At 36.8% G+C, this 25,168-nt stretch overlaps 2 protein-coding genes, 1 long non-coding RNA gene and 2 pseudogenes across 3 annotated transcripts; 3 read left to right on the top strand and 2 right to left on the bottom strand.

Moving 5' to 3' along the window:
* The first annotated feature begins 1,838 nt into the window (after positions 1–1,838).
* On the top strand, positions 1,839–3,319 carry LOC125214340 (Mitochondrial transcription termination factor family protein). The gene has a single exon (XM_048115329.2). The coding sequence runs from the start codon at positions 1,890–1,892 to the stop codon at positions 3,234–3,236; it is 1,347 nt and encodes a 448-aa protein (XP_047971286.1). The 5' UTR covers positions 1,839–1,889; the 3' UTR covers positions 3,237–3,319.
* Positions 3,320–3,345: 26 nt separating this feature from the next.
* ABCB27 (transporter associated with antigen processing protein 2) lies at positions 3,346–8,076 on the bottom strand. Its single transcript, XM_048115328.2, has 17 exons — positions 7,921–8,076; positions 7,457–7,528; positions 7,339–7,374; positions 7,188–7,262; positions 6,960–7,084; positions 6,649–6,748; positions 6,370–6,541; positions 6,175–6,293; positions 5,742–5,852; positions 5,505–5,649; positions 5,257–5,389; positions 4,794–4,869; positions 4,642–4,707; positions 4,352–4,459; positions 4,119–4,226; positions 3,837–4,034; positions 3,346–3,758 (listed from the first exon to the last, which is right to left on the bottom strand). Exons 1-17 carry the CDS (start codon positions 7,963–7,965, stop codon positions 3,555–3,557), a joined length of 1,893 nt encoding a protein of 630 aa, XP_047971285.1. The 5' UTR covers positions 7,966–8,076; the 3' UTR covers positions 3,346–3,554.
* A 1,796-nt stretch (positions 8,077–9,872) lies between these two features.
* Positions 9,873–21,495, top strand: LOC148930442 (lysine--tRNA ligase, chloroplastic/mitochondrial-like; annotated as a pseudogene).
* On the bottom strand, positions 12,430–13,559 carry LOC148930443 (uncharacterized). The gene is made up of 2 exons (XR_016136360.1): positions 13,359–13,559; positions 12,430–12,660 (listed from the first exon to the last, which is right to left on the bottom strand). It is a non-coding gene; the product is annotated as an uncharacterized LOC148930443 (long non-coding RNA).
* Positions 21,496–21,545: 50 nt separating the features above from the next.
* On the top strand, positions 21,546–23,291 carry LOC125209687 (serine hydroxymethyltransferase 4 pseudogene; annotated as a pseudogene).
* Positions 23,292–25,168: the final 1,877 nt, after the last annotated feature.

Here is a 25,168-nt window from a genome sequence, read left to right as displayed (position 1 = left end):
TTCACGATTGCCCACCACGATTGGAGCACCCCAAAAGCCCGCTCCACATCCTTCCGCGCGGACTCCTGCTTTGCCGCAAACAAGTTCTCCTCTCACCAATTGGGCAGCTGATCGTCTTCAAAAAAATAGGTCACCTTGGGTATATGCCATCGGCCAAGTAGTACCCCATATGATGTCTGCGGCCGTTGGCAGTGAACTCGATGGCCGGGCCGCGACCCCTTCACTGATCGGCGAAGAGGGTGGACGAATTGAGGACGTTGATGTCGTTGTTCGACCCGACTACACCAAAGTAGGCATGCCAGATCCAGAGGCGGTGGTCAGCGACGGCTTCTAGGATCATCGTCGGGTGGCTACCCTTGTAGCCGCTAGTAAATTGGCCTCTCCAGGCCGTCGGGCAGTTCTTCCATTGCCAGTGCATACAGTCGATGCTCCCTAGCATCCCAGGGAAGCCGTGCACCGTCTCGTGCATTCGCATCAGGCTCTGGCAATCATCAGCAGTCAGACGTCGCAAATATGTGTCGCCAAAAGCCTCCACAACTAACTTACAAAATTTCTTGAGACATTCGCGGCCAGTTGTATCCCCGACGTGAAGGTACTCGTTGAACATATCCGCTGTTGTGCCGTAGGCCAACTGGCGGATCGCAACCGTGCACTTCTGCAACGGCGTAAGTCCGGGTCTGCCGATCTCGTCTTCCCGATACTGGAAGTACTCATCACGTCCCTCCAACGTGTGCACAATGCGGAGAAAAAGATCTCGGCTCATTCTAAAACGTCGGTGAAAAACATTCGGGCCCCACCTTGAATTCTCGGCAAAATAATCTGTGAACAGACGTTCGTGCGCTACGTCGTGCTCGTGGGGGACATACGTCCGACGTCGTATCGGGCGAGGAACCCGCCCCGCCACCGCCTGCTCCCGCTGCATTTGTGCCAAGCATTCCGCCTTGGCTTCATTAACGGCATCGAACAAGGCTCGAGTCAAGGCCCGTCTGCAGCCATCCGATGTACTCAAATCGTAGTCGTCGGATTCATTTTTGAGACGATGAGAGAGAATAATTGAAGAGAAATTGAAGAGATGTGAAATTGAAGTGTGTGAAATGGTAGAGAATTGTAGTGTTTAAATAAGAACAAATTTTGGAAAAAAAATGATAATCAAAATGATAATGTTAAGGACCAAATAATCAAAATGATAATGTTAAGGACCAAATTGATAAAGCGGCCATATGTTAGGGACCACATTTGATCTTTACTCAAAAAAAAAAAACAAAACGCGTGAGCATCGTCCGCCCCATCGTCCGCGTCGTCCACAGTGACGGACGATGTATCGGGCGCGGCGCGGACGATGGTTAACCCATCGTCCGCGATGCTGCAGTGGCGGACGATGCGACGGACGATGCATCATCTGTCACATCGTCCACACCATTGCGGATGCCCTAAATGAGAATCTTTAATTCGTAATCGTCCGTCGCATCGTCCGCACCATTGCGGATGCCCTAAACGAGAATCTTTAATTCGTATCCACCACCATGGTTGTCTACCCAATTGCTCCAAACATACAGAAGATGTCATTTTGCGCCTAATATCATTCATCAAATTTAAATTATAGACAAATCATAAATTGAGATTATGTCCTACCAAATACTTGTGAAAAATGCGTAATGCATAGTGGTGGGAATATATTTGTCTATTTTCAATCAGTAAACCTTTATTCAACCATGTACAAAATAATTCTAAGTTCTAACACAGTAACAAGTGAAGAAAATATTTAATACTTGTACTTCTTGTTATTTATGGTTATTAATTTAATCAAGCATTCATTTTTTTTCAAATAATGGCCAAAGTAGCTTAAACCCTGCGCCAAATTCAGCAAAGAGATCAATGATAGCCAAACAATGGCGATTCGATTCAAACCCTTCTTTAACAACATCACAAAGTCATCAATTTGCTTCACTCCTCCATTCCAAAATCGGTTATTATTATTCCAATCCATCTCCACAAATTCACCATCCCATCACGAATATCTGAATCCTCTTTGCAATCGCTTCCAAAGGTATGGCTTCCAGCCGCACGAGCTCCCTAATTTCCTAAAAAAGAACGAATTTTTACAGAATTCAACCCCCCAAGAAATAGAAAAGTATTTCAAGATCTTGCAATCGTTAAACCCCTCTCGAGAATTCCTTGTTTCGACAGTAACCAGTTGTCCCAGAGTTCTACACTTTGAATTCTTGGAAAACTGGAAATTGGGTATTAATCAGTTGGGTATCCACAATATTTCATGGATTGCAATTAGTAACATTCTTGAGTTAGCCTCGAAATTTGGGTTGAGGCCAAATGATGTTTCTAGGCGTGTGGGGTGTTTCAAGGGTTTGGGGTTTAGTGAGGCCACTGTCAATAGGGTTTTAGAGAATGTGCCTATGGCGATCATGTCGGCTGAGGATGATCTGCGCAAAAAAGTTGAGTTCTTGATGGGAATTGGAGTCCGGGGAAGTGAAATCGATAGGGTTGTGTGTTTATATCCTAGGATTCTTGCATTGGGAGTGGAGAAGCGATTGAAGCCATTGCTTGATGAGTTTTCGGATTTGGGATTCAGCTTGAGTGATGTTAGGAGGGAGGTGGTGAGAGAGCCACAAGTTCTTGGTTTGGAAAATGGGGAGCTCTCGCATTGTTTGGAGATGCTACGAAGCTTGAAATGCCGGCTGGCGATCAAGGACAGTATTTTTGGGGATGGAGAGTTTAGGGCCGGGTACAGAGTGAAGCTGAGGGTTGATTGCTTGAGGAAACACGGCTTGATATATAGAGATGCGTTTACGGTCTTGTGGAAGGAGCCTCGGGTGATCCTCTATGACATAAAGGATATCGAGAAGAAGATTGAGTTTTTGGTTGGCAAGATGAAGTTTGGTATTGAATGTTTGGTTGAGGTTCCTGAGTACCTGGGAGCGAACTTTGATAAGCAGATCGTTCCTCGTTTTAATGTGATCGATCATTTGAGGTCGAGAGGCGGACTGGGGGACGAGGTTGGTTTGAGGAAGTTGGTTAAGATGAGTAGGTTGAACTTCTATAACATGTATGTGAAGCCATATCCGGACCATGAGAAGATATACGGAAGGTTTGCGGAGAAACCTGCAGTTCGAAGTCGACATTCTGTTGGAATGTGGAAGCTTTTTAGGCCACAAAAGTATCCAGCAACAGAAGAAGATGTTGAGAACATTAGGCATTTCATGGAATCATTGCCAAAATGAAGGCATTAGTTATTGTTGGAGATAGTCTCAAATTGTTGTTTGTTTTTCACTAATTTTGATCAAAATGTGATTGTTTAGTTGCTTGTGATTGTTTATAATTAGCCAGATCTCAACAGTAAAATGGAGTTTTGATCTCATAGAATTCAATAGTTTTTTGCAACAATGTTGATTCACAACTAAACATGAGAAGCAAGGTTAGGTTTTAAACCTACACTTCAAGTAGTATAACTTACAAGTCACTGAACAACAAGTTATTTTATCAGATGATTTATCAACTTAGTAGAGAAGAAAGTAGAAATCTCTAAAAACTTAGTGTAACTATATTTGAGGTGCAGGTTCTTGTAACTGTCTCCTAACCAAGGCAGTGTAGATTCCGTCTCTGCTCAGCAGATCGTCATGAGTGCCGCTTTCTACAATCTGGCCATCAGAAACGACTGCCACGGTGTCAGCGGTCTTGACAGTCGAAAGCCTATGAGCTATGACCAGCACTGTCCTGCCCTTCATCAGAGAATCCATGGCATCCTACAGCATCATAACACTCGTGAGAAGATGAAGTGAGAGAATTAAGAAGGTAAAATTTAAGCCTCGAAGAGAGATTACCTGAACTAGGTACTCGCTCTCGGCATCCAGGGCGCTGGTTGCCTCGTCCAGAAGTAGGATTCTGGGATCCATTAGCAGAGCTCTGGCAATGGCTATTCTTTGTTTCTGGCCGCCTGAAAGCCTCACTCCGCGTTCTCCGACGAACGTTTGGTACTTCTCAGCAAACTTGGAAATGAACTCATGAGCATTCGCCATTTTCTGCTTGTCATTGAAGAGAGAGGACAAACACACTTCATATATGTGCTGAATATTGGTGGCAATGAAGAGTTTGATTAGACTTACAGCTGCGTTTTCTATATCAGCACTGCTTGCTTTCCCATCTAAACCATAGGCAATATTCTCCTCAATTGAGCAGTTGAAAAGAACAGGTTCCTGACTCACAATGCTGATCTGTGTTTTAGAGAATTGGAAAACATATTCAGTTTAAATCTGTAAGAAACTCTTAAGTGTGTAAAAAATAAGCCAGAAGATTTTCAAGAAATCCACTTTAATATATACTCCTACTAACAAATTACCTTTTTGTGTAGATGATCATGAGATATTTCAATCAAAGGAACACCATTCACCATAATCGTTCCTTTTTTGGGGTCGTAGAATCTCTCAATCAAATTTGCAATGGTGGTCTGCAGCAGAGGGAGAAAGGGAACAAAGTGCTCTAGGTAAAGCTAGTTATAAGTTCTTCCTAGTTTCGAGCATGTGTCTCTTCAAAACCATTGTATCTATCTCGAATTTTGTATGGAATGGCAAGGCATGAACATTGAAAAACAACAGAGTGGAATTGAAATTAGACAGCAAGAAGTTTTACCTTTCCACCACCACTTGGACCTACCAGAGCAACCTTTGAACCAGTGTGTAGTTTTAACGTTATTCCCTAAACGACAAAATATGTAAAGCACCTAGTATGAGCTTTGCAACAACTTAAGTGCTCTAAACACTGAAGTGGAGATATATCAGTACCTTAAGGACCATAATATTAGGGCGGGATGGATAAGCAAACCAAACATCATCCAGCTCAACCTCTGCATCTTGACCTCTGTCATAAAAATTATGGTTCTATAAATCCTAAATTCAGCTAACGAGATCTCATTCTAGGTTGAAAACTTTAACTGATTCCTCTGTTGCTCAATTGTGTGATTCAGTTATACTCTAGAATCAACATTGAACATAGAAACTTTGAACCTGTTTTCTAAGACTAATGTGAAAAGACTGAAGAGATATGACCACATAGCTTGACAGGAAACCACACAGCCAGAACTTCAGATCAAGAAGTTGTAATTGGTACATATGCAACTTTGGCTGATAGAACTTAGTTTATGACTAATATTTTCTTTTGTAAAGAATATGAAGGACAAAAAAGTTGATACGTGTGGTGTTCTTGCAGTCTTAAGCAAAACAAATCAGCAGCAGTTTGGAAACTAACCCCAGAGGGCACTTATTTCCTGATTTTGGCATGGATGAGTCACGATCTAAGAGCTGGAAGACCCTCCTACTTGCTCCAGCAGCTTTCATGACTGCTGTGTATAAGCTAGATAGGCCAGATACCGATGATCCCACTGCAGATAAATCAGCGAATTAAGAAATGTATGCACCACTTGGAAAAATGGGTAACTGACTGAGGATGGAGCATGTACAGGGTTTGATAATGCATCTATTTGCTTAATTTATTACCAGTTAAGCTATAAAGAATGAAAGATGTAAGAGATCCTGGAGTCATTGCGCCTTTGATGGTCAGAGTAGCACCATAGATGACTACTACAATGACTGATAATGTTGACGCAGCACTAAGACCTCCAAAGAAGAAACCAATCACTTTCTGCAGGAGTGAAATATAAGTGGAAGACATAAGATTAGACTAGAGCAATCTGACCTTAAACTCATACACAAATATGATATTACGGAACTCACCGCTTGTTTGATTCCAAGCTTTAGAGTCTCCTCAACCTTCTCAGAATAGCGTGAGATCTCATATTCTTCCTGTGCAAAAGACCTAACTGTACGCACGGCACCAAATGTTTCCTACACATAAAACACACATAAGTGAGGAAAGCAGCAAAAATATATGCACTTATCCTTACGTTGAAATACAACTTAAAGACCATATGGAGATGTTGCATCTTAGATTGACCATATGCTGGAGATATTACTACATTCTCTTTGTTGTTTTTCCCCCTCCATATAATTACAGCAGAAGATATCTATTAATACAATGCGCTTCAATTTTTCGAAGTCCAGTAACCTATTTTTTTTAATGTACCTCTATGATCCTATGCACAGTTCAGGAGAATGGAGCGATCAATCGAGGTAAGGAGAATAACTGGGATCTTTTTTAAAATGATACCTCAGCAATAGAAGAAGCCACTGCAGCAGCAGCTTGAGTCTTGTGAGAAAGTTCCCGAACATAACGACCAAATTGACGCACAGCTACCGATATGACCGGAACAACAACCAAAGCCAACACTGAAAATATTGCAAGAAAGCACGATTATTGAAAGAATTGTCGCCTGAGAACTCAATATGATGATCAATACTTTACATGTTAATTTCCATGAAGTTGCAAACATGAATCCAACACCAATAAATGCAGTCGAAAAATTCCTCAAAGCCTCTGACAAATTTGTAGTTGCAGCATTTTTTATAATCTGTGTATCTTCAGACAGCCTACTTAAGAGCTCCCCTGTCCGAGTAACATCGAAGAATGCTATTTCCTACCAAAATTTAAATAATTTGAAGGAAGTCAAGTGATTTCTAAGATTTAACATTTTATCTCAGTAGGAAACACTACAGGACAAAAACCACGGGTAAAGGTCATTACCTGGCGAACAAGATGGCTAAACAAATTCTTTCTTATGCGAGCAACAACCCTCTCACTGGCAGATGAAAACAGCCATGCTCTAATTGTTGTGCAAATTGAACTGAATGGAAGAATGTATGAACAAGTTAAAAGATTGAACTTAACCAGTCCAGTTGAACAACTAAGCCTCACTCTAAATATAATGGCTTTAGTCTTTATACAGAGAATCGGCAAAAGAACTCTATCATCTATCTCATGACGAAGTAATAAAAATATCAATGCATACCAAAAGGTAGAAACCTAATTCTACTAGTGTGGTAAAATCAACATACCCAATCACAACAATCGTAAAGATTGCAAATATTGTACTATAGACAGCACTCAAAGCTTCAGATTTCTGTTCAGGTGTTTCAGTGTCTCCAGACACAATATCAATTATCTTCCCTCCAAATTTTGGCTGCCAAATTCACATTAAAATGCAATGAGATCAAAAGACATCCTTGACACAGATAGGAGGAGTCAAGATAGTATTTCTCTCAGGCATAGCTTTAGCACATTACCACCAATATACTAGAAGTCGAAGCAATCAACAGAGCAACCGTGCCAATAATCAAACTGCCTGCTTCGGGCTTTGCCTGACAGGAGAAGTTCATGTAAATCACAGCCAACAAATTTAACTAACCAAAGAGAAACAAAATGACACCATCTTACTAGTGATAACACTCTACCAAATCCCACATTTGCAGCCTGTATCCACAAGAAAAAGAGTTAGCACCTTGCAGACAAGTAAAAACAATTTAATACAAGATTCAGTTCAATTCCGCATTACCGGCACAGCATCTCCATGCTCAAGGTCAGTCAGCTGACCATTCTCTTCAACACCATTTCCTCTTCTTCCGCCCTAATCAAGCTCAAGCAATAAGAAAGAGCTAAGATTCACACACACTGTCACTCAAAAATCGTTACAAAATCCCCCCAACTTATACCAATTCTTCCGAAATGATTGTAATTAAACCCCAAACAGTCCTCAATATCTTTCCCCCTCAATCCAGAATTACCTAATTACTTCAAACAATATTTTAACTAATCCAGCAGCTCAAAACTTCCATACACCAGAACTCAAATCTCTAAACGACGATTGAAACATTTCATAAGCATTAAAATCATGCAAAATGAGCATCGCGTCTACAAAAAAATAAAAAATAAAAACAAAAACAAAAGAAGGCGATTGCATACAATACATCATTGATGAAGAGGAAAATAGTAATCAATCGGTTAAAATCGGAAGCTTACTTGTCTCCCAAGAAGAGGAGCTCTCTCACTGCCATATCCGTGCATCCTTGAAATCAGTGGTCTTGCTCCTACAAAAAATGGAAGACTCCACTTTTGCTTTCTTCTCCTTTTCGATTAGATATAGTACGTGTGCGTGTGCTTGCAGCTCAAGTCGTTTGCTATTAATTATACCAAATAAAATAAGAAAACGACGCAAAATAAATAAGTCCACTAAGGTATTTGTGTTATATTATATTTTCACTTTATAATTGACATAATGGACCATTGAAAATGACTTGATATATTATCAGTTATATATTATAGCAAAAACAATTCGATAATAGTAGTAGAAAAAAGCATATTGATGTGTGCTAAGTCAGTGAGCCTGGTCAACTACAAAATCCTTTTCCCACTATTTTAAAGTAAAATGATGACCAAATAATATATGGGCGTGACTTAGTTAGATCGAAATGGTGACATAGGCACTTACAGCAATTGAATTAATTTTAACTTTAGATTTGTTGTTTAGCGCTTCATACATTGCATGTTTTAGGCCGGCCTTTTGGTTGTTTATAGGCCCGTTACATTGGATACCCGATTCAAAAATTTTGGGTATCCAATCCCAAATTTTTCAAAAACTGATACCTGATACTTGATTTGACTGATTTCGAGTATCCAAATACTCGATTCGAGTATCCAGTCCCGAAAAGTTGGATATTCAGTCCCAATTTTACTATAAACTTTTAGAAATACAAACTTGAAGTAGTTCGAATTTAAGAGATAAAAATGACACTAAACATGTATAAAAAAAATGTCACTAAACAACATGTATTAAAAACGACACTAAACACAAATTGAGCATTTCATCTTCAAACAAAGTAATTGAACAATATTAATCCATAAAGATAATTATCTTTAATGTGGATTTGAAATTAAACATTGCCAAAACATATCATGTATCCGCTCACATTAAATAAAATTAATAAGTTCTATAGATAAATATTAACACTAATAATTATAAGAAGTCCATCGAACTTCGAAATGTATCCCAGATTTGAGATTTTTATTATGTTGCCAAGTATTAACACATACATACACAATAAAGTCTCCAAGTATTAGTAGCAGTGGACTTGGTTTTATAATAGGCAAAGTATTAACATATACATAATTTATTAAATTAAAAAAATTTAAAAAAAATCAGGTAATTTCGGGTATACCTGATCGGATATCGGGTAACCCGATACCCGACAATCCAAAAATCTCACTAACCTATCTCGATCCGAAACCCGAAAAATTGGGTATCGGATATCCAATTACCCGACTTTTTTTTATTTGAATATCGGATATTGGTTAGGTTAACTAACCAATTTTGACAAGCCTACTAGTGACTATGATTAGGTTAACTGAACATTGCTTTGATTTTGGATCATGCCTCTTTCTTCGTTGGCTATGACAAATTTTGATTCTTTCGTACTACGAAAAGAACATAGAGAAGTGGAGCTTTCCCATGAAGTGGCATTTGTAGGGTTGGCACGGTACGGTATACCGCACCGAGAATACCATACCGCATACCGTACTGCAAATTGCGGTATGACTAAATGCCATACCTATACCTTACCGAATTTTTCGGTATACCGCAAATTCGGTATGTCAAAATTTGAAAACCTTTACCTTACCGACATTTCGGTATATGCCGTACCGTGTTGCGGTATACCGCGGTATACCGCAAATCATACATGTTTGATATATAAAATATTGAAGAATTGAGATTTAAAATTAGGGCAGAATAATGAATTAATGATGGCTGCTACTGCTTTACGAATTATGCCTCTAATCTTTCTTTAGTTTTAAAAATATAAATATTATAATTTTATAAATAATATATATATTAAAAAAATATATTTATTAAAGGTATATACCGCAAAATTACGGTATATACCGTAATTTGCAGTACATAACGTAATTGCGGTATGATGCGGTATACTGCGGTATATGCAAAATCCATACATTTACCGTACCTTAATCTACCGGTAAGGTATCATACCGTACTGAAAAGTGCGGTATACCGAAAATTCGGTATTTTCGGTATGGTAAGTGCGGTATTTCGGTATGTTTTGCCAGCCCTAGACATTTGAATGTGAACTGAATTTTACTGCTGAATGTGAAGATCTTTTCGTGAATGTGTTGCTTTGCATGACTACACTGTGGTGGAAGAGCTAAGGAGCAACTTAGATGCATATGCTTATACTTTGCAACGCACTCATGCTGCAAATCAGCTCCAAGAGATTTACAGGGATTTGGGAAATGGCAAGGAGGCGGCCAGTGAAAGGGATCGTGTATCTGTTGCTGGAAGAAGAAATAATGCAGCGGAATTGTATGTTGCATATATTTTCATGGGACGGAGGGAGTATGAAATAGGAAGGATTTTTCAAAATGAAGCCCTTTCAACTCGTCGTAATCCTGAAGTCACCATCATTGAGGTATAAAAATTGCTTTAATATTTTGTGGAGAAAACAATTATATGGACAAGAGTTCATGGACCATATGATTTAGCTGTGATAAAATTCAATTTCATGATTGAGATTCCCCCTCCATTGAGGGGATGTATAAATATTTTTAGTTTTTGGATTATGATTAGATGTATGAAGTATATTAAAACTATGAAAGCATGATGAATATGGCGAAGGATATTGTGACACGTTTTGCTCTTGCAGTTAATGACATTTATTGTTAACTATCAGGTAAATAAGCATGCGATGTTGGTTATACTCACTCCGCCCATAAGGAAAATAGTCCATTTTTCCAATTTGATACATGCAAAAAATTAGTCATTACCCCACAATATATTATCTTAGGTGGTGTGTTATATATTGCTAACTCGCCTCTAAATTGCTAACTACAACTAAATAGTAGACATTGGATCATGAAATCAAGGCACAAAATCATCCATTCATGAGTATCAATACAATGCAAAAAATAAATAAATTCCATTAGCGATATTAATGTCAATTAACCAAAAATTAGTTATAACCAAATTTCAAAACTATCCAAAAATTTTAAATGATTATAATTATTCCAATTTAAATTATTTTTTTACACAACTTATATCAAATTAAAGATAATTTTATAAGGCACTTGCATATGTTTCGATGTCAAAATTTGAATTTTTTTTTTCTTTCTAATTTTTGTATTTTTCAAAAGCAACTTAATATCGATGTAGCTATCATAATATGTAAATATAATACATATACAATGTCAATGCTAAATTGTGTTGACATATTCAATGAATAGTCACTACAAAAATAAAACGTTCATTAGTGACGGTGGAAAACCGCTCAAGAACTAGTGACGGATGAATGACTGAAATTCCCCAGTCACTAATTAGTACTACCTGCGTCCCACATTAAGTGTAGCATTTAGTGTGGGCACGGATTTTAAGAAATGTAAAGAAAAGTGAGTTGAATAAGTTAGTGGATTATGGGTCCCACTTATATATATTAGTTTTATAATAAAATGTGAGTAGAATTGGTTGGTGGAATGTGAGGTCTATTTACTTTATGGTAAAAGTGAAATGTAACTCTTATTGTGGGACGTACCAAAATGACAAAATGTGACGATTATTATGGGGCGGAGGTAGTATCAAATAAGTCTGTCAACTAATATGAACTTACCATGGCAACCATCTACTTTTTCCTTCATTGAGTGGGTTAGTAACTTTAGTGATGGAAAAATCCGTCACTAAAAATTTTTAGTGACAAGTTTGTTATTCACGGCTCCGTCAGTACTTTATCTGTCAATAACCGTGTTCAGAGAAGAAATTTTGCTGATTAGTGACGGATAATTTCCGTTACTAAATTACGAGTTTTTTTTGTAGTGAGTATTGATATGTTTAATACGCTATATTGACATTTTGATCCAAAACCTTATATTTGATAGTTTTCTTATCTTTTTAAATTTAAATAATAATTAAACGAAATTACACATGGTGATTTATAGATCACTAATTCTCTACCAATCTTATGGTTCTAAATTAGTTGTAGCTAATAATTAAAGGTTTAATTAACAATTGATCACTCCCATTACCTTCAGTGTATTGATTTTTTTACCCATTCACCAGACAACCACTTTCTCCGATCACATGTACACCAACCACTTTCATTGAAATAAGTGTCATGCTTATTTTTTGGGGAAGGAGGGGGTATCTTTTTATCGTGTACGTATTTCTCTTTGTAATAAGATCATTCTTGAATTTGGACAGGATTTTGAGATATCCTTGGAAAGGCTTTGGAGGAGGGAGACAATGCACAATCTTGTGAAAGAAGCAACATGCATTGATTTTGCCAAGTTTGGTGTTGACCACACCTCTGCCAAAGAAGTTGCTCGCAGACGCTCAACACTGGTGTCGATAATAAGGACAAAAGTTCAATAGAAGCATGTCCATCTGTTGGTCATGTTCTCAATGAGGTTAATCATCATATTTGTCATACCCCAACTCTTATGACTTATGCACTTACTATAAATAAATTCAAATTTTCAAAAGCACACATATTATATAATTTCAAAAATCAATATTTATCAAGTACATATTTCAGAACATTCTAACAGTAATGAGACTCTCTCACCACTCTATATACTATACAGTTATCTACATGCAAAAATGATGAGGAGGAGAAGTTGCCAAAATGCGTCAGCCGCCGACCCTGATAACATGTGGAGTTCCTATGACCCATGTCAACGAATAATTTCACTGATATCTTATTCCTGAAAAATATTAGTGGTTTATATGAGCCACAACTCAGTGTATATAAACCTTACCTTTAATTCCACATCCCAGATATTAATATATTCTTTAACCAATATATATAACAATAACCAACAAATATTAGAAACAATTTCATATACATATGCATATGCCACTCTGTTCAGTTTATTATTCTGTGACAAATCAAGTCTGACATCTGCCCGGGATTCCATTGTATCTGACCCGAAGGTCTCATTGCCATTGTACATATATATATATGACCCGAAGGTCCATTGCCATGTATAATATGACCCGGGGGTCCCATTGCCATTGTATACATATATATGACCCGAAGGTCCATTGCCATTGTATATATTTGACCCGTAGGTCCATTGCCATTGTATATGACCCGTAGGTCCATTGCCATTGAAATCAGACCCAGGGCATGACTGTCACAGATCCTCTTTAATCAATGATTCATGTAATTCTAATGTCATATGAAAACATATCAGTTGCATCTTTCTATCATATAATTTATTTACAATATATAAAATATCTCCATTACACCAATCACATATCCATACCACATTTCACATCAATATCAAATAACACATAACCATTTAGTCTCATATCATATAATTCAAATATTCTCTCCAATTTAACACATAACAATCAATCACATAAAATATGGAAAATTAAAAGCGTGATTTATATACACCTGATTAAGATAGATAATTTGATTGAGTACTCGTTCGGGTGTCTCACTCATAGCCTTGATCCTCTAAGACTCACTATTTTCTCTACTATTTTCTTCATCTTTCTCGACTATTTTCTCTATGCTCTTCATTCTCTTTCTTTTCTTTTCTTTCTCCCTCTAACTCTCGATTTTATTTCCTCCACCCCTTTTTACTATTGAAAACTAAGAGCATATATATCTTATTAAGTGAGATTGCCCTTTTATAAAATATAAGACCGACTTAGTAGGAATAGTTTAATATATTTTGTTTTATTTCTTTTTTTAAGATTATCTATTAAATTATTAGTTTGTATTGCACACTAATTAATAAATATGCATACGTAAACATCTACCAAATGTCATCAAATTTACAAAAGAAGTGTATTCAGCATACACGTGTGTATACACATATTTTCATGTACAAATCTTTTAACTAACCACTTATATATATATATAATATTATAACTAATAACTTGGATAACTAATTATACATATCCAAATTATATTAAGATAATTAAGTAATATTAAATTTAAAATTATTCAATTAATATGTCTATATATAATACGAATGATAAGTGAAATAAATAATTATGCAAATGATAGAATTCTGGGTTAGGGATGTCACAATTCTTCCCCTCTTTAAGAATTTTGTCCGCAAAATTCATTATTCTAATTTGACGTACTTAATGAAATTGCTAACCCGTAAACAGATGTGGATAGTTCTTTCTCATCTTTTCCTCTGTTTCCCAAATCGCCTCTTCGACTCCGTAATTTTGTCAAATAACTGTTACCATAGGAATATCTTTTCTTCGCAATTGTTTTATCTGGCGGTCCACTATAATGACATGTTCTTCTATATAACTCAAATTTTCAGAAATCTGTATATCAGAATCTTTCAAAACATGCGAAGGATCAGATCGATAAAAGCCGAATCCTACTGACATAGAAAATATTATGAATCTGTGCCAACTCTGGAGGTAATGTTAACCTATATGCCAATGGTCCAACTCTTTCGACAATATCATACGGCCCAATATAACGAAAACTCAACTTACCTTTTTGTCCGAATCGCATGACTCCTTTCTGAGGTGAAACTCACAAAAATACTTTATCAAGACTGAGATAGTAAATCGCGGATCTCTGACAATATATAAGATACTAGAATACCATATAAGTGTTCCTGCAGATAATGATGCCAAATTTTCAAAGCAAAATAATGTCGCTAATAACAGATTTTTGAACAGAATAAGAAACTTCAATTGAATAATAATCGAGAAACATTTCCAGTTGAAAACCAGTTCAATCTTTTGTAGATCCAATTCTATTCCACGACCTGACACCACGTGTCCCAACAATACCACATGTTCTAGCAAAAAACTCACATTTACTCAACCTTGCAATAATCTGTTTATCTCGCAGAACTTGTAATACTGACTGCAAGTGATTAACATGCCCATCTGTACTTTATGAATATAATAGTAAGTCAATAGAAATAATCACTAACGGATCTTGGAATAGTTGAGAGAATTTGTTCATCAATGCCATAAATAATTGTAGATGCAATAGTTTATTCGAAAGGCATAACCAAAACTCATAATGGTCGTACTGAGTTCAAAATGGTGTCTCTGCAATATTCTCTTTGGCTATCTTCAACTGATGAGATCTTGATCGAAAATCAGTACTCGAAAACAGTTGCATACCTTGAAATTGATCAAATAAGTCTTCTATTCTCGGTAATAGATATTTATTCTTCATTGTCACTCGATTCGACTTCCAATAGTATATATAATGTCGCAGTGTGTCATCTTTCTTCTTCAAAAATAATATTGGTGCTCTTCAAGGTAAAACATTAAGTCATACATATCTCTGACAACTCTTGTAACTGTTTCTTCAACTCTTGAAATTCTAGTGAAGACAGTTGATAAATATAAATAAAAATAAATGCAGTGCTCAATAGAGAAATATGTCTCCTAATAAGGGGACAATCCAGATAAATCTGCACTTCCCATAAATCAAAAAGCGATCTAGATAATATAAGAAAACCTGGAACAATATATTGATTACGGTAAAATATCACTCGATCCCGTCTCGATGAATGTATTACCATTTCTTTTACTCGAAAAGCTACCTTGGTTCGATGAAGTGAAAACCAATCTATACCCATAATAATATCAAAACTTGTGTATGAATAAGAAAATCAATATCCGCTGGCAGCTCAACTGAATTAACTCGCAACACGTTCTCTAGAAAACCGTGTATATTGAAATAATGCCAACTCATAATAAACAACCATAGTTCCTTGATTAAAGACAAGACCTTCTCTGTTTCTTGTCACAATACACTTCTTTGCATATATTTAGCATTGAGTTCTCTAGAAAAATCGTCTGAACTGAATACCAGAATACCGGAGGTTGTATCATAGCTTGTGGGACTGTTTCCCACCAAGAGTAAGTATTGCTTCAAAGAAGAGATACCCTATAATCAAAACCTTCTTCTGACATACAACTCCTCTGATTGAACACCGATTCTATCACTTTTAACTATATCCCAGCCTCAGTCAGATTAGTCCCATAAAATCAACAACTTCTACTTTTCCGAGCTCTTTAAATTTTCTACCTCTTTACCTCATCATTGGTCCATGTACTCTTTGTTCTAAAAGCCTGGGTAATCCCCATATGATGCAACATGTATATGAGATGTTTCTACAATTAATTGATGATGCATGGCGGCTGACCCTTCTCTCCATAATGACACATGTTTATGATAATTGAAATGCAAATGAAACTTCGAACCGAAATGCATCATATGATATTCATGAATGACATGTCTCAGCGGGAGTCTATCCCCACTCTGATACCACCTAAAATGTCACACCCCAACCCTTATGACTTATGCAATTACTATAAATAAATTCAAATTTTCAAAAGCACACATATTATATAATTTCAAAAATCAACATTTATCAAGTACATATTTCAGAACAATCTAAACAGTAATGAGACCCTCTCACCACTCTATATACTATACATTTATCTACATGCAAAAATGATGAGGAGGAGAAGTTGCCAAAATGCGTCAGCCGCCGACCCTGATAACATGTGGAGTTCCTACGACCTATGTCAACGAATAATTTCACTGATATCTTATTCTTGAAAAATATTACTCCCTCTGTCCCATTAAAAATGCATCGTTTTCCTTTTTTGGTTGTCCCATTAAAAATGAAACGTTTCCTTAAATGGAAACAACTCTATCTCTACTTTTTCATCTCTCTTACTTTACTCTCTCTTCATTAACTCACAAAACAACACTGCATAAAATCCCGTGCCGATTCTCAAATGTTGCATTTTAAGTGGGACGGAGGGAGTAGTGGTTTATATGAGCCACAACTCAGTGTATATAAACCTTACCTTTAATTCCACATCCCAGATATCAATATATTCTTTAACCAATATATATAACAATAACCAACAAATATTAGAAACAATTTCATATACATATGCATATGCCACTCTGTTTAGTTTATTATTCTGTGACAAATCAAGCCTGACATCTGCCCGGGATTCCATTGTATCTGACACGAAGGTCTCATTGCCATTGTACATATATATATGACCCGAAGGTCCATTGCCATTGTATAATATGACCCGGAGGTCCCATTGCCATTGTATATATATATATATATATATATATATATATATGACCCGAAGGTCCATTGCCATTGTATATATTTGACCCGTAGGTCCATTGCCATTGATATCAGACCCAAGGCATGACTGTCACAGATCCTCTTTAATCAATGATTCATGTAATTCTAATGTCATATGAAAACATATCAGTTGCATCTTTCTATCATATAATTTATTTACAATATATAAAATATCTCCATTACACCAATCACATATCCATACCACATTTCACATCAATATCAAATAACACATAACCATTTAGTCTTATATCATATAATTCAAATATTCTCTCCAATTTAACACATAGCAATCAATCACATAAAATATGGAAAATTAAAAGTGTGATTTATATACATCTGATTAAGATAGATAATTTGATTGAGTACTCGTTCGGGTGTCTCACTCATAGCCTTGATCCTCTAAGACTCACTATTTTCTCTACTATTTTCTTCATCTTTCTCGTCTATTTTCTCTACGCTCTTCCTTCTCTTTCTTTTCTTTTCTTTCTCCCTCTAACTCTCGATTTTATTTCCCCCGCCCCTTTTTACTATTGAAAACTAAGAGCATATATATCTTATTAAGTGGGATTGCCCTTTTATAAAATATAAGACCGACTTAGTAGGAATAGTTTAATATATTTTGTTTTATTTCTTTTTTTTTAAGATTATCTATTAAATTATTAGTTTGTACTGCACAATAATTAATAAATATGCATAGGTAAACATCTACCAAATGTCATCAAATTTACAAATTAGTGTGCTAACTAATTTACAGTAATAACTAATAACTTTCAATTTTGTGTATTAAAAATATCAACACAAAGATATAATTATATCAATACAACATGTAAAATTTAAATATCAACACAGAGACATAAGTTTATCAGTACAAGAAAATTGATAAATTTATGCCTCTGTATTGATATTTTTTACATACAAAGTTGATATTAGTTATTAGTTATTACTGTAACTTAGTTAGTATTTGATCACACACCTATATATATATATTATAACTAATAACTTGGATAATTAATTATACATATCTAAATTATATTAAGATAACGAAGTAATATTAAATTTAAAATTATTCAATTAATATGTCTATATATAATACGAATGATAAGTGAAATAAATAATTATGCAAATGATAGAATTCTGGGTTAGGGATGTCACAATATTAATCATTATTAACTATTGCAAGAGGTTCTCTATATTAAACTGAGCACAAAATCTTTTTTGTTTTGCAGATATTTGAGTTGGTAGTAGAACCAAGCTTATTGCAACCAGCTTTTGTGCTGGATTACTGATGCACTTTTTATTTGCACTATAAATACCTGCAAGTATACAGAGTAGGTATAGTATAGCAAAAGGTTAGTACCGGGTATCGAACACGGGGAAGATGTACACAAAGTGTCTATCTTCTACTAGAACTCAATTACTATCTGGAGAAACAAGAATTTTTGGAAAATTTTGAAAACAGTAAATATTAAAAACAGTAAACAACTAAATGCAAGCAAATCACGGAGAGAAAAATATAGAGATAAGGGGAATTCCAGGGATGTGCTTTCACTTTTATGGTTATACAAATTCCAAACTACAATACCCTAGCACAGTTAATACTTTGAAAGGACGAGTCAGCTAGCTTATGCTCATGCGATACAAACGTTGATTACTAACATTAGGGTTGTCAATCCTAACACGTAACTCCAAAAAGCTCCTAAGACCCTTGAAAAGTCCTCACTCTCAATTAACAGTGCCGTTTTAAAGGAAGCTAACTGTAGTGTCTACTAAGTGGATCTAACTCGCTAGAACTCTGTCACAGTTATGAAGCAAGTTGTATTGAATCATACATAATTGTGTCACTCAATTATGAAGCATCATGATTAACTTAGGGAAGAAACAAAGTAAAAACAAAACGGATATTAAATAGAAAACGGAATTGTATAACCAAAGTTGCTACTAACACATCCCTAGAATCCTATGAGTTTAGTTACACATGACTGAATAAACTAAAAACATAGATTGAAGGGAAAACAATTTGAACATAAAACTAAAGCAAATAAAACCCGTAGGTTGAATCCTTGTTGTTCTTGATGTTCTTGAAATCCTTCTCCAACTCCTTGCACAATTGAAGTACTCTAGCTTTTGATCTCTATGAATGTGTTCTTGTTGTATGAAAAACTCTTTTTGATGAAGCTTGAGGTCCTATTTATAGGGGAAGATTATTCCTCATCATAGAAGGAAAAGATCTTCAAAGTTTGGTAAATCTTGGAGCAAATCTAGGGCTGGTCGGATTCGCCGCCTTCCTCCGGCGGGCCGCCGCACCTTGGCCGGCGGTCGCCGCGTTGGAGTCCAGAGACTCTGACCCTTCGGTGGCGGACCGCCACATGTCCTCCGGCGGTCGCCGGGCGAGACTCTTCTCCTAGCGTAAATTTCCGAGGCGGGCCGCCACATAGCTCTGACCGCCGGGCGCCGGCGGTCGCCGTACAATTTCGCGGCGGTCGCTGGTCGCCGTCTGACTCCAGATTTCCAGACTATGCATTTTTACTCCCCTTTTCGGCTCAAATATGCACATTTCTCACAAAACACGTCAAAATACCAAAATGTATAGAATATGCAAATAATGGACATGTAGAGTGATTTTGATAACAAAAACGGACCAAATAATGGCCTTAAAACAGTGCAAAATCCGGGCGTATCAATTACCCCTCGAAGTATCACCATTGGCCAAACCACATGGATGCTTAAGCATAATCCACATATTGTTTTACTATTTAAATGTTGTTTGGGATAAATGTTTGCGAATGTTATTGGTTGCACATGGTAAAGCATTACCGTACTTTGGAGTACTTACTCTTCGTGCGACCTTCAGACATGCAGGCTTGACGGAGAGATTTCAACTCTTCGTTTGTGGTGGAGAGCTGACCAATGCATTCTCAAAACTGGTGAAGATTTGGATCAGGTACAACAGCTATGAGAATTCTTCAGGCTTTATCTCCATCATTGTTTATTATAGTAGTAATTAATTAGAAATGTGGTTGCAGAAAGAGTGGCGGGAAGAGAAAGTGAGACAGCATAAGAAAAAGAAGACCTCTATGGTTTCTGAATATGAAAGAAAGAAACAATAAGAAGATGCATACGATGAGAATCTTGACGACGATTATTTAACAACGCTCGAGTATGGGAAGCCTCCGGCTTATGGAATGGTACGCTTCTTTTGAATTTTCCCTTTAGTGTTGCCAAAATGATGATAATGAAGTGTTGAGGTATCATGTGTTTCAGAGATCGGCATTGACATGCTCTTGATGCTGTTGACGAACTCTACCAACATTTCATCAATGTCAAACGTATTCTTATTAAGATCAATAAACTCAATCATACCGTTCATTGTGACATGTGGCTGAACAAGGTCAACTTAATGTTGAAGTATTATGATTTGTTTGCGACCCATAAATTCCGAAGTAGCTAAATCTCCTGATGTACGACGTTGAGAAAATTCTTCATTGACAACTATTAAAAGCAACAATGCATCAATAGTGTTGGCCTGGGCTGGGCTGAGGAGTTTAATCAGGCTCCAATTGGGTTGTTTTTTAAACCCAGAACCGGCCCGGGCCCAGGACCATCTGAAGCCCGGCCCAGGCCCAGGACCGGCCTAGGCCCAGACCCAGCCCAGGCCCGGCCCAACTTATGTATTTGCCTTATAAGTTATTTTCATACTAGTATCTTTTAAACTATATATAAGCCTATACAAACTAAATCCCCAAAACTATATTAGTACCATGGAGATTTAAATATAACATTTTGAAATTACAATTTTTCATGATTACCATTAGTTATAGGAGATTCATTTTTACCTAATTTCTTTCTTCACAGTATAGTAGATTGAGTACTAAAATTACTTTGCATAATTATAGAGGTTAATTCTTCCATGATTATAGTGATGAAATAGTTAAATTTTTTAGGTGTATGTATACATATATATATAGTAGATGTGTATCATAATATGTATATGTTACAATAGGTCCATGATCAATTGAGATTTTTTAGGGTAATTGAGAAATGAGATGCAATATCAGCCACTCATTTTTATTAAATGAGTGGTCTAGATTTTGCCACACAAAAAATATTTTTAGATTAATTTATTATGAAAGGGTATAATGGTCATTTCGTGTTTTAATTAGGTTCTTCATCTTCACCAAAAACCCCCAATCCATCTCCCAGTCGCCCTCCACCATCTCCGCCATCAAAGACCTGAAATCCAGGAACGGATCCCTCGAATTCATCGCCGCCACCAACGCCATGCTGCCGCCGCGCTCTGATTCTCTACCTCCGCCGCCTGATTCTGCCTCCGCCAGCGCGAAACTCGTCGTGCTGGGCTCGAAGAAGAGGCTCTCCCGGTCTTCGTCACCCTCCTCGATCAGGTGGTCTAATTGAGATCGATTAGTTGACATGCTCGTTCTGGCAGACATTGATCCAAACTCACCACCTCCATTCCACCACCTCCGATTCCAATCATGGACGCCGTATCAGAATGGGGAAACACTCCTCTCGCCGCCGTGGACCCCGAGATCCACGACCTCATCGAGAAGGAGAAGCGCCGCCAGTGCCGCGGCATCGAGCTCATCGCCTTCGAGAATTTCACCTCCTTCGTCGTGATTGAAGCTCTCGGCAGTGCGCTCACCAACAAGTACTCCGAGGGCATGCCTGCAACCGCTACTATGGCGGCAACGAGTACATCGACCAGATCGAGAACCTCACCCGCTCGCGCGCCCTCCAGGCCTACCGCCTCGACCCGGCCAGTTGGGGCGTCAATGTCCAGCCCTACAGCGGCTCACCGGCGAACTTCGCCGCCTACACGACGGTTCTCAACACGCACGACCGGATCTGCCATCCGGCGGCCATCTCACGCACTGGTACTACACCTCCGGCGGTAAGAAGATCAGCGCCACCTCGATCTACTTCGAGATCTTGCCGTACAAGGTTGATTCGAAGACCGGCTACATTGATTACGATAGGTTGGAGGAGAAGGCGCTTGACTTCAGGCCTAAGTTGATTATCTGCGGAGGGAGTGCTTACCCTAGGGATTGGGATTACAAGAGGTTCAGATCGGTTGTTGATAAGTGCGGCGCGCTTCTGCTCTGCGATATGGCGCACATTAGCGGCCTCATTGCTGCTCAGGTGCGTAAACATTCGATCTCGATCTGACTTAGTTGTTCATAACTTTACGGTTCAATTTGCTCTGCATATACATTTGCATTTTGTGTTGTGGAATCTGAGTTCTGCGCACTTTCATTGGTGCTTCAGTTGCAAGTATGTTTTATTTAGAGTAATAGAATCTGCGTAATGTTGTTAATTACAACTGGTGATGGAGTTTGTATTGTGGAATCAGAGATATGTGCATTTTCAAATTTCAATGGTTCTTTAGTTGCATGTATATGTTCGATTTAGACGAAATACTCAATATACTAATAGATCTGCATAATGCTGTTAATTACAACTGCTGATGGAGTTTGGATATGCATGTTAATTTTATTTCGTGCTTTTGCCTCAAGTCTTTTTGTTAGTATTGTTGATTCTTGCTATTGTTGATTGTTATAGGAAACGACTGATCCATTTGAGTACTGCGACTTGGTATATTGACAGATCGAAGATGTGATCTACTTCGTGGTGTTCTACTTCCGCGAGCATCACTCTGTGGTGTTCTACTTCTCCAGCAAGGAAAAGGGGAGCCGATCGGATCGAATCATCTGCTCAACAAATTCATCAACGGATTGGGTGAATATCGCTACAACCGATTCAAAATCGTGAATAAAATCGTGAAAGAACCGAGGATTCTGAAGAAGGCGGTGGGGAGATACTCGGTGTGTCTGCTCGGCAAGGCTGTGAACTGCTGCTACCACCGAGGAGCAGATTATCTGGAAATCGATGTCGACATCGGCAGCTCCACCGTCGCCTCCGCGATTTTGCGGCTAGCGTGAGGGTGCGTAAAGGCGGCTACAGTGGATTTGGGGTTCTGAGTGGAGGGGCAGACGGAGGACGAGCTGCCGGAGAAACTATTTTTGCGCGCGGTGAGGATCTTCCAGATGGAGATGAGATCGGCGAATTTTGTAGATGTCGCCACGCCGTTGCCGGTAACCAGTAATAAAGTCTTCCCCGTCAATAGTGATAAACATTGGTTTTATTTCATTTTTCCTTCAATTTGAGGTGGTAATTAAGCTTCTAAAAGTTTGATGATTTTTGTTCCAATCTGCAATGACAATTGTTGAATGTTAATATTAATTCTATGGATTCGATTTCTCTAAAATCGAAAGCAAATTGCAATTAATTTTTGAAATATATGGATGTAGTTTTTAATTCGATTGTGTTGCTGGAATTTTTGAGTTGTGTAGATAAGGTGTTTGTGATATTGCCTAAAATATTATTGTTGACATAAATTATATAAGTTGTTGACATGAAAATGTTTATTTTTGACATGAATTATATAGCTCGTTGACATAATAACGTTTGTTATTGACATGAATTATATAGTTCGTTGACATAAATTTTATGAAAATTGTTGTTGACATAAATTATATAGCTCGTTGACATAATAACGTTTGTTATTGACATGAATTATATATTTCGTTGACATAAATTTTATGAAAATTGTTGTTGACATAAATTATATGTTGACATGAATTTTATGTAAAAAGTTGTTGTTGACATAAATAATATACGTCGTTGACATGAAAATATTTGTCGTTGACATTAATTATTTGTGAAATGTTATTGTTGACATAATAGTTGACATAAATAAAGTTTGTTGTTGACATCGTAGTTGACATAAATAAAGTTTCTTGTTGACATCGTAGTTGACATAAATAACGTTTGTTATTGACATGAATTATATAGCTTGTTGACATAATAACGTTTGTTATTGACATGAATTATATAAGTCGTTGGCATAAATTTTATGAAAAATGTTGTTGACGTAAATTATATGTAAAACATTGTTGTTGACATGAATTATATGTAAAACGTTGTTGTTGACATAAATAATATACATCGTTGACATGAAAATATTTGTCGTTGACATCGTAGTTGACATGAATAATGTTTGTTGTTGACATCGTAGTTGATATGTGAATTATAAGTATTATTTGTTAGTTGTTGACATTTTAATACAAGTTGTTGACATTCGATATTCTCGGTATTGATATGTGAATAGTAAGTGTTATTTGTTAGTTGTTGACATTTTAATACGAGTTGTTGACATTCGATATTCTCGGTATTGATATGTGAATTGTAAGTGTTATTTGTTAGTTGTTGACATTTTAATACGAGTTGTTGACATTCGATATTCTCGGTATTGATATGTGAATTGTAAGTGTTATTTGTTAGTTGTTGATATTTTAATACGAGTTGTTGACATTCGATATTCTCGGTAATGATATGTGAATTATAAGTGTTATTTGTTAGTTGTTGACATTTTAATACGAGTTGTTGACATTCGATATTGATATTGAAGATTTGAATGTTGAAGATTTGAAGATTTGAAGATTTGAATGTTGAAGAAGATTTGAAGATTTGAATGTTGAAGAATTGAAGATTTAAAGATTTGAAGATTTGAATGTTGAAGATTTGAAGATTTGAATGTTGAAGAAGATTTGAAGATTTGAAGATTTGAACGTTGCAGAATTGAAGATTTGAAGACTTAAGAAAATGATTTCAAATGTATTTTATTTTTGTCCTCTATATTATTAATGAAAAGACAATTATACCCTCTTGTTGACATAATGTGATAGTTGTTGACATTAAATTAATCTTGTAAATTAGTGCCTGAGATTGCATCTCATTTCTCAATTATGCCCAAAAATCTCATCCTAGCAAGACCCTGTTACAATATGTATATAGCAGATCGTTATTTTAGTAGATCTCTCTTAAATCCTGATTTTGTGGGATTATATATAATTATATGGTATTTGCATATATCCTATACCTATATATCCATATATGACACGATCACATGCTAATATTGAGGGTTAATTATGCATGTGTTAATTATGGAACATCTTTTTTTAGTTCCAATTAATTTTTCAATTAATCTTTCCATGATTTAGCCATTTCC

This window comes from Salvia hispanica, chromosome 3 (assembly GCF_029641045.1).
Source record: "Salvia hispanica isolate PSC_SH4W2 chromosome 3, Shi_PSC_v1, whole genome shotgun sequence".
In the NCBI taxonomy this organism is placed as follows: domain Eukaryota; kingdom Viridiplantae; phylum Streptophyta; class Magnoliopsida; order Lamiales; family Lamiaceae; genus Salvia; species Salvia hispanica.
This window is presented reverse-complemented; position numbering and strand designations above follow the sequence as displayed.